The sequence below is a fragment of the Podarcis vaucheri genome (genome assembly GCF_965113315.1).
Source record: "Podarcis vaucheri genome assembly, chromosome: 1".
Classification (NCBI taxonomy): Eukaryota; Metazoa; Chordata; class Lepidosauria; order Squamata; family Lacertidae; genus Podarcis; species Podarcis vaucheri.
The window spans coordinates 110,175,908-110,188,533 of NC_138759.1; the positions used below are offsets into that span (position 1 = coordinate 110,175,908).

A 12,626-nucleotide genomic window follows, 5' to 3' on the forward strand; every position below is an offset into this window, starting at 1 on the left:
TTCTTCAGTATAAATTAAATAATCAGCTTCTATGTTTAGCTTCTTCCCCTTTTTTTGAAGGAAGTTTGCTGTGTTACTGCTTTTCTTCATGAGGCTGAACATTTTAAGACTAGCTGTCATTGGGAGAAGGTTTTCTTTAAATTCATCTGATTTTAAAATACTGGTTTAAATACTTGTCCAGATTTCTGGTATTTTGTATCAGAACAGAAACACAACCAACTGTGTCTTTGCTATAGGTTTTCAGGCTACAGTGGTACCTTGGTTTGCATACGTCTTGGTTTGCATATGTTTTGGATTACAAACACGTCAAACCCGGTAGTGCGTGTCCTAGTTTGCAACCTTTTTTGGGATTACAACCCCCTTTTATTTTATTACGAACTAATTTTTTTTTTTTGAGGCCCCCATTGGCGAAAGCGCGCCTTGGGTTACAACCTGTTTTGGTTTACAAACAGACCTCCAGAACAGATTATGGTTGTAAACCAAAGTACCACTGTATTTAGTACAGGCATGTCCAAAGTCTGTTTCGGAGGCCTAATTTGGCCCGCCGGTTGGTTTAATTTGGCTCCTGTGGCAGTTTATTTTCTGGGTTAAAATTGTAAATAAACCTTAAAAAAACCTCCACAACTTCAACAACTTTGGGGTAAAATCCTAAAAAAAACCCTCAAGAACTTCAATCCTTAAAAAAGGTCAATAACTTTGGTCGGAATTAGGCAGCCTTTTAAAGAAGTCCACAGCAGCTACAGTGGTACCTTGGTTTAAGAACAGCTTAGTTTATGAACAACTTGGATTAAGAATGCTGCCAACCCGGAAGTAGGTGTTTTGGTTTGTGAACTTTGTCTTGGAAGCAGAACATGTTGAGTGTCTTCCATTTGTAAATTGAGCCCCCTGCTGCTATGGGAAAGCACACCTTGGTTTAAGGATGCTTTGGTTTAAGAACAGACTTCTGCAACGGATTAAGTTTGTAAACCAAGGTACCACTGTACTAGCCTGCAGTGTGCTGTCAGAAGAGGACCAGAAACTTTGTCTCTTCTGCAGCCACCCACTGCACTTCCCTGCTCAGCAATTCCTTGCATCTCTGGCTATAAGCTTGTCCTTAAATACAAGACTGCACTTGGGATTGCAATCATATGTCCATATACAGTGGTACCTCGGGTTACAGACACTTCAGGTTACAAACTCTGCTAACCAGGAAGTGGTTGCTCCAGGTTAAGAACTTTGCCCCAGGATAAGAACGGAAATTGCGTGCCAGCGGTGCAACGGCAGCGGGAGGCCCCATTAGCGAAAGGTTAAGAACCGTTTCAGGTTAAGAACATACCTCTGGAATGAATTAAGTTCTTAACCCAAGGTACCACTGTACAGTTGAATGTGTTTTGTTTTTAAAGTAAATGTGAAAATGTATCCACATTGGCAACATTTAAGGGTAGCCACACTAAGCAAACTTTAGAAGTATAATTGATATATAGTAAAAATAAAAAAATTCCTTCCAGTTGCACATATCTGCAACTGATATATAGTAGTTCACTATCAATTAGAATATTTCAGAGTAGGATGTATCGAGTCTGTATTTTGACTGATTGAGTACATTGCACTTTTGCTGTGTAAAGTACCTTAGGGATATTATCTTTAGCAGTTCTAACAAAGTAGAGGCGGGGTAGTGTGTTCATGCATATTGACAACTTGTGGCTAAATTAAGGGACGTTGTGAACACCACTGAGGGCAAAGCAGCAATGTGTGAAGGCCTAGAGGGTAGAAAGTGTCGTTCCACTTCAGGTAAAAATATGAAATACTTGAACGACTCACATTCTAGTATTAGCTGACTGCAGCAATAGCATTGGCCATAAACAGGCATTATAGTTGAATTTTTAAAAAGTAGCACTCTTAACTAAGTTGCTATAAACATCAATAGTACTATGTAGTATAAGTATTAGTTGAGAGATTGATTAAATCAGAATATTTAGCAGGTATTCTGAGCTTTTTCAAGAGGCTATAGAAATAACTATTGCAGTTTTACCCCAAAAAGGTTTGGGATTATCTGATGAACATTGGTTGCCCAAAATCATGGACAATGGTGTGGTGTGATAGAGGTCTCTGTAGGTCAGGGGTGCACATCCTGCTGCCCTGCAGGTGTTTCTGGACTACAACTCCCATCAGCCCCAACCAGCATATGGGATGATGGGAGGTGTAGTCCAACAACATCTGGAGGGCCTCAGGTTGTGCACTCCTGCTATAGGCCATTGGCAAGAAGTTACAATTCCCTTTCCCTACTTCTGTGCTATTGCCCCCTAGATCTCATATTACAAATAGTTTCTGTCCTTGCGGAAAATGTTCTACCAAATCCCATTATACTCCTTTGCCCCTTTTTCAGTTTCCAGTGCCTCTTTTTATACACACACAAACACATACATCTTTTGCTCAAGTTTCTTACTCCAAATTATCTTCAGCATGTTGGTTTTCCACAGGTTGTATCCAGTTAAGTCATCTGGTTAGTGCCATGACTTCTGCCTAGGGACTTGGCCTTCCTCTTTCTGTACCCCACCCCAATCTGTCGTGGAGCAGATTTGGAGGGGCACAAGGCCAGTTGTGAAAGTGGAAGTCCTTGCACTGAAACAAAGACTTTGTTGGATGCAACCCAGTGGTGGTAAGCACTAGTCATAAATTAAAAGTTGCCAATCCTTGCCTTCAAGTTCCTAGTCTAATAGATAGGATAACAAAAGGAAAAAATTATCTCATCCCCCTTGGACTGCAGATCTTAAAGGGCAGTGCATGCTGGCCTCTGCTATAGGTTGGGGACCAAAGGTCTCTGGGAGGCTGCACTCCCATCCCATCAGCCAGAGAAGGAGGAGGAACTTTGCTTCCCAGGACACTGCTGGAAAGAATACTGAGCTCCAGGTGCTGTGGGGCTGCAGAAGCATCGGGGAAGGTCCCATTCATCAGCCAAAGAGCCACCAACTGCTGTTCAAGCAAGAACACCATCAAGGTCTGGCCAGAAATGGATAGCAATGCCTTCTCACGGTTGCTGATTCATGCTGGCCTTAAGGAACTGGTGACCTCCTCTACCTTTTCACTCCATTCCCCTTTCCATGTGTGACTTTGTCTTCTTAGCTAATAAGGATTTTTTTGCTGCACATTTTGGTTTTGAAATTTATTATATCTTTCATTGTCACCTGATAATTTAAAGCCAGTCCAAAACAATATATACAGAATTTTTTTTTTAAAAATGCATAAATCTCTGCTACCTTATAGGGCAAACAAAAAGCAAATGAACCATTAACCTGCAGACACTTTAGTAACTCAAAAAGAGAGTGAAAAACCACGACCATTTTAATACATACCCTATGAAATAAATTTTCTCCAATTTTTCTCCCTACTTATTCCTTAAATAATAAGTCAGTTTTGCCATTGCCAGCATATGTGGAAAACCTTTTCATAGCCATTTAGTTGCAGATGGAATGGATGACTGCCTCCACGTTGGCATATATATAATCGTAGCAGCATTATCATATATGATATCAATACTTTGTTGCAGTCTTACTGGACCCTTCACATAGTTTAGCAAGAACATAAGTGGTTGGCAAGGAACTTTGTACCCAAAGATTTTGATTATTTGAATACTGATCTTTTCACAAACTTTTTTTTTTGCCAGTTCCCACTTCCACCACACATGATAAAAAAGTCTCCCAATTATATTCCACATTTCAGACATTTCAGTGAATAGTTTTTATTGATTTTTTAAAATTCCAATGTGTTGTATGCCACCTGCGGTACCCATCATTTCCCCCCGCAATTTTCTCTTACCTTCATATTCAGTGAAAATTTATGTCCAGCTTGTAAGCTTGACAGCCGCCCTCAATTGATGTGAGCTACTGTGGAAGAAAATACTGTCTGAAGTGGTATTGAAATGTGGCAAATAAGTAGGAATGGGAAGGGAGAGGAAAGCAAGCATTGGAGCAGCTTCTCATTCACTGGCGGATGGGCAGGGGCCAAGTTGCCAGGATGCTATTCCAGGGAGGCAGGGGTTGCCGTCTTCTAGTGGCTGTTGGTTCCCTGGTTAGTGGTGGAGTTCAGGATATGCCTCCCCTAAGTCTCTGCAGTCCCAAAGAATTCTGATGATTATTTTCATAGTGCCTTTCAGGAAGCCTCTATTAATGCAGAGTTGCACAGCCCATTGACATCAGCTGAGAGTTACTGTTGTAAGTTGCAGCTCTTACAGTGATGTTATTTGCAGGGACTTTGGGCTGGTCCTTGTCCACTAAGACCCCACTTCATTGGAATTCCCTTCCCAGAGAAGTAAATACTCATTTTTGCTGTCATTGGAAGGCATGTAAAAAGCCTTTTCCTGTTTACACCAACTTCTCCCCTCCCACACCAAAAAATCCCCCATTAATGTACACTACTTCTACACTTTTTGTTTTATTTCCTATTTTTATGGATTTTTTGCTGCTTCAAATATAATTAAAAGAAGTGAGACAACACTATAAAATAAAAGTATCACTGATTTTTTCATTATCCTTGATAATCAATATGCACAAGCTATTCTCCGTGGAGTTTATTCTAGGCTTACCAGTCACATTTAGAAAAAGATTTAGTACCACTGTCATCATTCACAGGAAGCACCTTGCTTCCCAGGAAGGGCATTTTCCCCCTCTCAAATGCTAGTTGGCATTCTCTACTTGAGCAATACACAGCACTGGCCTCGGCCATCATTCACACCTTGGACAATTGTGCTAATTTTTTATTAGCTACTCATGAAGCAAAGAGCACAGTATTTTGTTCACAGCTTTTCCACCTAGGGATTGGAGGTCCATTTTTCTCTCACTGCACCAGTGGATCTGCAAAGTGCTCCCATAGCCTTTTTCTTCAGGTCCTCTTTAGCTGAAAACTGATGAAGCAAAGGGAAAGCAAAGGAAATTGTGTTTGTGTTGGTGCCAGTTAATCATGCTAGCCCAGCAGCATTTATATTCACACCACTGTAAGAAACATGCAGTTAATTGGTGAATTGGAGATATATATATATCTATATCTGCGGAGACTTCCTGCAAGATTTAATTCACTAATAGAACTTCATTGGAGTCCAAGCCTGTATCATTGATAAGATTTTCACTAAGCACAGTATTTTTGATTTTTAAATACTGAGTAGATAGATGATCAAAGAAACACAATTGCCTTCTCTTAGACTAAAACACTAGTTTATATAGGGAAGTGCTCTTTATCAACTTTGGCCAGGATCCAGAGACACGTGTCTGTGTACATGCACATGCACATGCTAATCCAATAAGAATACTTAGCATTTGTATGATACTTTAAAGCAGCCTTCAACCTTGGGTCCCCAAATGTTTTTGGACTGCAACTCCCATCATCCCTGGCGATTGTCTAAGCTGTCTTAGAGAGGCTGTACTCCCAACAGCATATGGGAACCAAAGGTTCCAAAGGCTACTATAAAGTGTTGAGAGCATTTCACAATATTCTTCTGTATTCCATTCAACAACCCCGTAAGACTGGTCAGTTTTATCCTCATAGCTCAGATGCTGGGCTGAGACCAAGAGAGTGGCATGCCAAGGGCTACATACTGAGTTTGTGACAGTGGCAAGGTGGGAAGTATAGACTTCTGATTCATAGCTCGATGTATTAACAACAAAGGAGGGTGGTTTGTTAGGTTTTCTTCCTCCAGCTTGTAGCCCTTGGCCCTTCAGGTGCTTCCCCTGCTATTCAGCTGAATCTTTTAGGGAGACCAGTTGGGGACTGATGGGCAGAAGAGGGAGATGGAAGATACTATAGTATCGGGCTCTGGATTCCTCTTCTCTTGTACGTCAAATGCTGTAATTGATAGGACGGAATGTGTGCATGTGTTGCCTTTCTAGAATAAAACCTTTTATACATGAATCTGAAGGCATGGTGATGTGTTTCTTCTTTACCTAGGGGCCTCCTACTGACGCTCCTGCAGTTGACACTGCTGAACAGGTTTACATCTCTTCCCTTGCGCTTTTGAAGGTAAGTATTTGTGTTTTGTTGGATGATATTTCACAAAGCCCTGCATATATCTGTCTCCACTATGAACAAGTGAGACACTTCTGTAATCCTTGAATGTCAACAATATAATAATAATGATGATGATGATTTTTATTCTTGGGCAACATTTATTTATTTATTTTTATTATTTATTCAATTTATATCCTGCCTGCCCTTCATCTGAACATCGCAGCATAAGTTGTAATGTTACTATTTTTTAACATTTTCATACCTTGACTTCTCAAATCCAAACAAGGTGTCTTACTGTCCCATTGTCTTTTGAATTCAAACTATTGAATTTCTGTCTGTTATTGTGGCATGTGCCCTTGGGGAAGGGGGTATTTTAAGTGGTTTGTATAGCATGGAGAAGTTTCAGCTGTTTCGAGAAAATAAGACCTTATAATTAAATAAAGCCAATTATAGTACTAAAGAAGTGAATATTAATACGTAATAACTTCATACCTTTGGTGTTACATGGATATTTCAAGTGCATTTTATTACATTAAAAGCAGGGACTGGGGAATAAGAGTCAAATGTATCCCTTGAATAGTCTTTCAGTAGAATTTGATCTTCTTTCCAGATGTTGAAGCATGGTCGAGCTGGTGTTCCCATGGAAGTTATGGGGCTGATGCTTGGAGAATTTGTTGATGACTATACTGTCAGAGTGATTGATGTGTTTGCTATGCCACAGTCGGGAACGGTAAGTGCTCTTCAGTGGGTGAATGTGTTATGTCCAGTTGTACCCCAAGATCCTTTCCTTCCCTACATGTGTGATGGTTCTGAAAAGAATACTGATACTTGTCGTATGTCTATCAGGGCTGGAAGAAATGTAGTGGTCTGTTAGGACTGGACAATGTCAGTTATTAGCTTTATATACCTGGGTGCCTCAGTGGTGTAGTGCTCTCAGTTTCATAGCTTGTTGTTATTTAATCGTTTAGTCGTGTCCGACTCTTCGTGACCCCATGGACCAGAGCACGCCAGGCACTTCTGTCTTCCACTGCTTCCCGCAGTTTAGTCAAACTCATGCTGGTAGCTTCGAGAACACTATCCAACCATCTCGTCCTCTGTCGTCCCCTTCTCCTTGTGCCCCCCATTTTTCCCAACATCAGGGTCTTTTCCAGGGAGTCTTCTCTTCTCATGAGGTGGCCAAAGTATTGGAGTCTCAGCTTCAGGTTTCATAGCTAGATCTGTTCAATAGCAGAAAGTATCAAGCTTTATTGTTTACAGCACAGAAAGTGGGATTTAAAATATATTTGTGCTTTAACCATAATAGTACTTCTGAACCTATTTATCAGATTCGTTTTGAGTGTGGCTCAGCTTATGTTTCAGATATTTCTATTACATTTGGGGGTTGCTCTGTAACTTGGTACTAATGGAACTTGAGTCTGTAGCTCATAGTTGTTTGAAGGCACAGACTACTGTGTGCTGGTTTACAAGTTACAAGGATGTGCTCCCAAATTCTATGGGATGCTGCTCCCATCTTACCTGTATATATGTATTGTGAATTTATAAGCTGCCCTTGAGCATTAAGGTTTACAGGATTTTAAAGAAATAATAATAAAATATATAAACTTGGAGATAGTAGAATCACAAAAGCAGCAGGCAAAAGCCAAACTAGAAACCACATAAGAAGAGGCATCAAAATAAAATCATGTTGTCAATATTTTCTAATTCCTGGAATTTTTAAAAAAGATTTTAACACTGAAATTACATCACCATTAGTGTCTGGCGAGCTTCTCTGGGAAGAGCATGCCAAACACGAGTCACCATAATTTCTCCAGTCATTTTTATGGGGCCACAGCTCAGGGCTTTATGGGTTATGAATTGTGTCCGCAAACAGTGTGGCTGTTTTTAAGTACTTCTGATATGTTTCCCAAAAACAGCCCTAATTGGTAACCTGGTAGATGTGCTTTGTACTAAAAGATGTTTCTGATAAGTCTTCAAAGGCAGTACATTGCACTAGTAGAATGTTGGCAAGGCATGGATAACTATGGCTAAACACTCTATTCAGGATTGCATCTGCTGCCACCATCATCTCCAGTGCCTCACCTGTATCCAGTGAGAAGGAGAAATAGAGTTGGGTGGCAGATGTTCAGAAGTACAAGGGATCCCATTGAGCAGTAGTCTCCCATCCAAGGAATTGTTCATCCAGGGAGGAGTGGAACTGCTGAAGTACGCTGCTCCGATTCCCAAATCACCCAGCATATCTAGTACAATTCCATGGTTGATTTTACTGAAAGCTGCTACTGTTGAGATGTCCAAGTAACCAAGGCAGTTTCTGTGCCTTAAATCAGCTGTCATGGATCTGGATAATTTTCACCTAAGAATCACTGAAGTTGTACAAGAACCACCCATTCAAACACTTTACAGTTCTTGGTATCTAAGGATGTTTTCTGTTGTGGCTGCCTCTCAAGTACTGTATCTCCAAGGTGGCCAGGACTGGTTCTTCTTGCAAAGAAGTATGATTATGAGAGAGCATAATCGGGCAACCAGCTGGTCAACCACACGCCCCACCAAACAACTTGTTGTGGCCCAAAGGTGTAACCAACTAAAACGTGTCCTACAGAATCAGTAGAACAAGTTGTACACCTCTGTTGTCCAAGTCAAAGTGGATGTGAGCAGCTATGTCCTCTTTAGTGCTTCGCTAATAAGTCACCATGGGCTACTGTGGGTTCCCTCACATTGCCCTTATTTCACAAATCATTTGGGGAAAGTTCCATTGAATGAAACTGCAAGATGGTGGAGAATCATAGATCACTATGGGTCCCCGAGGGTCATCTGGCCAACCCCCTGCTGTGCAGGAATCTTCTTGCCCAATGGACGCGAACCCACAACCCTGAAATTGAGAGTCTCATTCTCTACCAACTGAGCTATTTTTTCCTGCTGATGTATGCACTACTGGCTGATGGAGGATGTTTTGTCACCAGCAGTAAATCTGAAACCAAGCAGCAGACATGAATACTCAGGAGGACAAAGAAAATGAGTATTGACTTCTGAATATTGACAGTGGGCTTGCCCAGAAGCCTTTTGTAAACAGAGACTACAAAATGAACACCTAAGAGGTGTACAAATTGTTCTTGGGTTTTATAAAAATATGCAAATAGTTAACATTTTATACATTTGAACAATTAAATCATCACATATGAAAATTAGGTTTGCTAGCAAGTACAATGCAGAAGCTATTGTCTGTTCATTTTGGATATGGGAGGACTAAAGTTAAATTTCTGCTCGTTTATGAAGTTCACTGGGTGGCCTTGTACAAATTGTTCATAGCCTACATTCGTTCATAGCCTACATTCAGTTCACAGGGATGTTGTGAGGTTGATACTGCTCTGAGCTCCTAGAGAAGAAGGGGGAGATTAGATATGATATGTCCTGTAAAATTCTTAGAATTCTTCAAAGGTGACTTCTAAAATACCGTGTAACCTTTATATACAGGAGCAGATTGTTACTATCATGAACCATTTGTGTGTGCGCAAGAAAAGTCTTTTCATAAATACCTGTAAACTAGATTATTTTTATGCTGTTAATCTGTCTCCAAATCCAGGGGGTCAGCGTAGAGGCGGTTGATCCTGTGTTTCAAGCCAAAATGTTGGATATGCTAAAGCAGACTGGAAGGTAAAGAATTTCTCAATTCGTTTTTTAAAAAGGAATACATCATGCATGTCCTAGTTTCCTCTTGGCTCATTTACTAGTACTGCAGCAGAAGCAATTGGTTTAGTCTTGTACAACTAATACAACATGTTACAAAAGCCTAATCATGGGCTTGCTATCTTGTGAGAATACACACAGTAATATTGCATCCAACTGTGCTTTTGGTTGGGACTATTGCATACATTGAATTAATATTCAGCTGACAGCTTCCACTCGTACAAAATAGACTGTTACCACCCCAACTCTGATTTTTCAGCTACAGTGGTCTGTACACCACAGTAAAGGTTACCTGATAAAAAGGCATCCAAATATTTAAACAAATTTTGTTACTTCACTTGGGGTCTCTCAACAGTTGTCATCTGCTTGCTCAAATTCTTATACTGCAGCAGAAACTTCAAAATTACTGTTAACAAAAGATTCAACAGCTGAGCAGAACAGTGCAAATTGCTTTTTGACTGAGTTCCTAGTTCTACTGCTGGTTTAATTGATATTTAATCTTTTCCCACCGCTTTTTCCTGTCGTCCATGTCTGAAATGGACATTCTGCTGTGAAAAGCCAACTTTTGGTGGCAGTGAGTTCGCAAAGGTATTTGCTGAAGTGCTGAAAGGGTAAAAACTGCATTGGGAGATGTGGTAGGAGGGTGAAAAAGTGAGAGCCTGATGCTACCAATGATAATATACAATCCCTTAATTGATTGCACTTCTTTGTCACATTTTAACGTTTTCACCACAATCTAGTGAGCAGCGATTTAAATGTTTCTAATGGTGCCTTTTCACATCTCAGGGTTTCATTTCCTACTGAAAAATCCATATTTCATTGCAGCTTTTCATATTTTGTGACGATAATCTCCAAATGCCTTCTTTGTTACAGACCTGAAATGGTTGTTGGCTGGTATCACAGTCACCCTGGCTTTGGCTGCTGGTTGTCTGGTGTAGATATCAATACTCAGCAGAGTTTTGAAGCCCTGTCCGAAAGAGCTGTAGCTGTAGTGGTGGATCCCATTCAAAGTGTGAAAGGAAAGGTATGTATTAGTTTCTGTTGCATACAGAGGTATGGATGTGACAATGTTAATAATATCTCATTAATGAGAATCCAGAATGCCTCTATGGGATTTTAAGTTAAAAATCCCATAGAGGCATTCTGGATTCTCATTAATGAGATATTATTAATATTGTCACATCCATACTTCTGTAGATGGAAATAGCTCAACCTGGTTCTGTAATTGCTGTCTCTTTTTTTCTTTCCCTCTTTGCTCTTGAGGAGCCCTTCTGTGCTTGCTTACGTCGTTTATGAATCGCTTCCCATAAAAGATTTGACAATAAAGACATACATAAATACAATTTCAATCCAACACAGATGAAAAACTGGGATAAAAAATATCCAATTAAAAGCATTTTGGAATAGAAGTTTTCAGAAGGGACGGTAGAGACAATGCATTTCTGATATGTAAGGAGAGGGCATTCTAAAGGGAAGGTAAAGGGACCCCTGACCATTAGGTCCAGTCGTGACTGACTTGGGGGTTGCGGCGCTCATCTCGCTTTATTGGCCGAGAGAGCCGGCATACAGCTTCCGGGTCATGTGGCCAGAATGACTAAGCCGCTTCTGGTGAACCAGAGCAGCGCACGGAAATGCTGTTTACCTTCCCACTGGAGCGGTACCTATTTATCTACTTGCACTTTGACATGCTTTCGAACTGCTACGTGGGCAGGAGCAGGGACCGAGCAACGGGAGCTCACCCCATCGCGGAGATTCGAACCGCCGACCTTCTGATCAGCAAGTCCTAGGCTCTGGTACCATCACACTGAATTGTCCAATTCCTACATTGTGCAGACCGGACCTTCTGATAAGATGGCATCTGAAGGAGGCCCTTTCCTGCAGAGTACAGTGATCAGTTGGGTATATAAGGGGTGAGGCAATCTTCTAGGTATCCTATCTTGAGCTGAATAAGGCTTTCAGCACCAGTACCAGCACCTTGAACCTATCCCGTTAGCTAATTGACAGCCAGTGGAAGCTTTTAACAGCTGCGTAACATGGTGGTCAGATTCTGAACCCAGTGAGTAGTCGAGTTGCTGCATTTTGTTGATAGGTAACATCTCTTTTTTAAAAACGACACCCTAAGGCTATAATCTTAAATTAGAAATTTATATGAAATACATGAAGTGAAATTAGAAAGCGGGTCCCATTGAAACTGCAGAGTTTTTCTGAGTAAATGTGTTGAGAGTCAGATTAGCAGCTTGCCTGTGATGTAAGCATTTGCGATTTGCTATTTTAGCGGGGACTTTATTTAAGGGTTTTTCCTGTAACAATTGCTTACGTACATTTGTAAGCAGCCTTGCTCTTTTAAATTGAGGCAGAGCTTAATTTTTTAAAAGAAATAAATGAGTTCAAAGCCTGGCGACATAAATAATCTGCCCTATTAGATTGAGCTGGATTTGATCTTTCATGGATAGAAATAACACTCTTGCTTTATAGAGCAGGAACACAACACTTTGTGTGTTCCAAACGTTTCGGAATAAAAACTTTTCCCCAAAGACTTTGCAGCCATTCACGTTTTAGGGTAAGTTTGCAGATGAATGATTATGTGAAATCATTATGAAAAGAGATTAACTTGCAAAGCATATTGGGTTATAGTTTGTCCTTTGTTGAAATCTCTTTTGTTCTTGTTTGGTTCTTTCTTTTTTTTATTTCTTTCTAGCCCCATATGCCATTTTCCTATTTCCTGCCTCATGACAGCAGGGAGCAGCTCTATTATCACCTTCACAGAGCTGTCTGCAAATGTGAGAGGCAATTCGATTTTGCTCAGCCACAGGGAGAGTGGATTAGAAAAACTTCAGAACATACAGAAATTGGCTAGTTGGTTACTGCTTTAAAATACTGCTGAGGTGTTTTGTTTGAGCATGCTTTTCTATTGTATTGCAGAATAGTCATTAAATTAATAGTATGTATGGCATTTATACAGTTTTATA

At 40.4% G+C, this 12,626-nt stretch overlaps 1 protein-coding gene across 6 annotated transcripts in view; it reads left to right on the plus strand.

Annotated features, from left to right (window-relative positions):
* The window catches only part of PSMD14 (proteasome 26S subunit, non-ATPase 14), a 61,195-nt gene that overhangs the window by 18,301 nt on the left and 30,268 nt on the right, over positions 1-12,626 (plus strand). For all 6 annotated transcript variants that reach the window (XM_082199395.1, XM_082199394.1, XM_082199396.1 and 3 more), the window contains 4 exons: positions 5,917-5,988; positions 6,587-6,706; positions 9,554-9,624; positions 10,531-10,681. In XM_082199395.1, the coding sequence (XP_082055521.1) occupies positions 5,917-5,988; positions 6,587-6,706; positions 9,554-9,624; positions 10,531-10,681 (414 nt within the window). The remainder of the gene's footprint in view (positions 1-5,916; positions 5,989-6,586; positions 6,707-9,553; positions 9,625-10,530; positions 10,682-12,626) is intronic.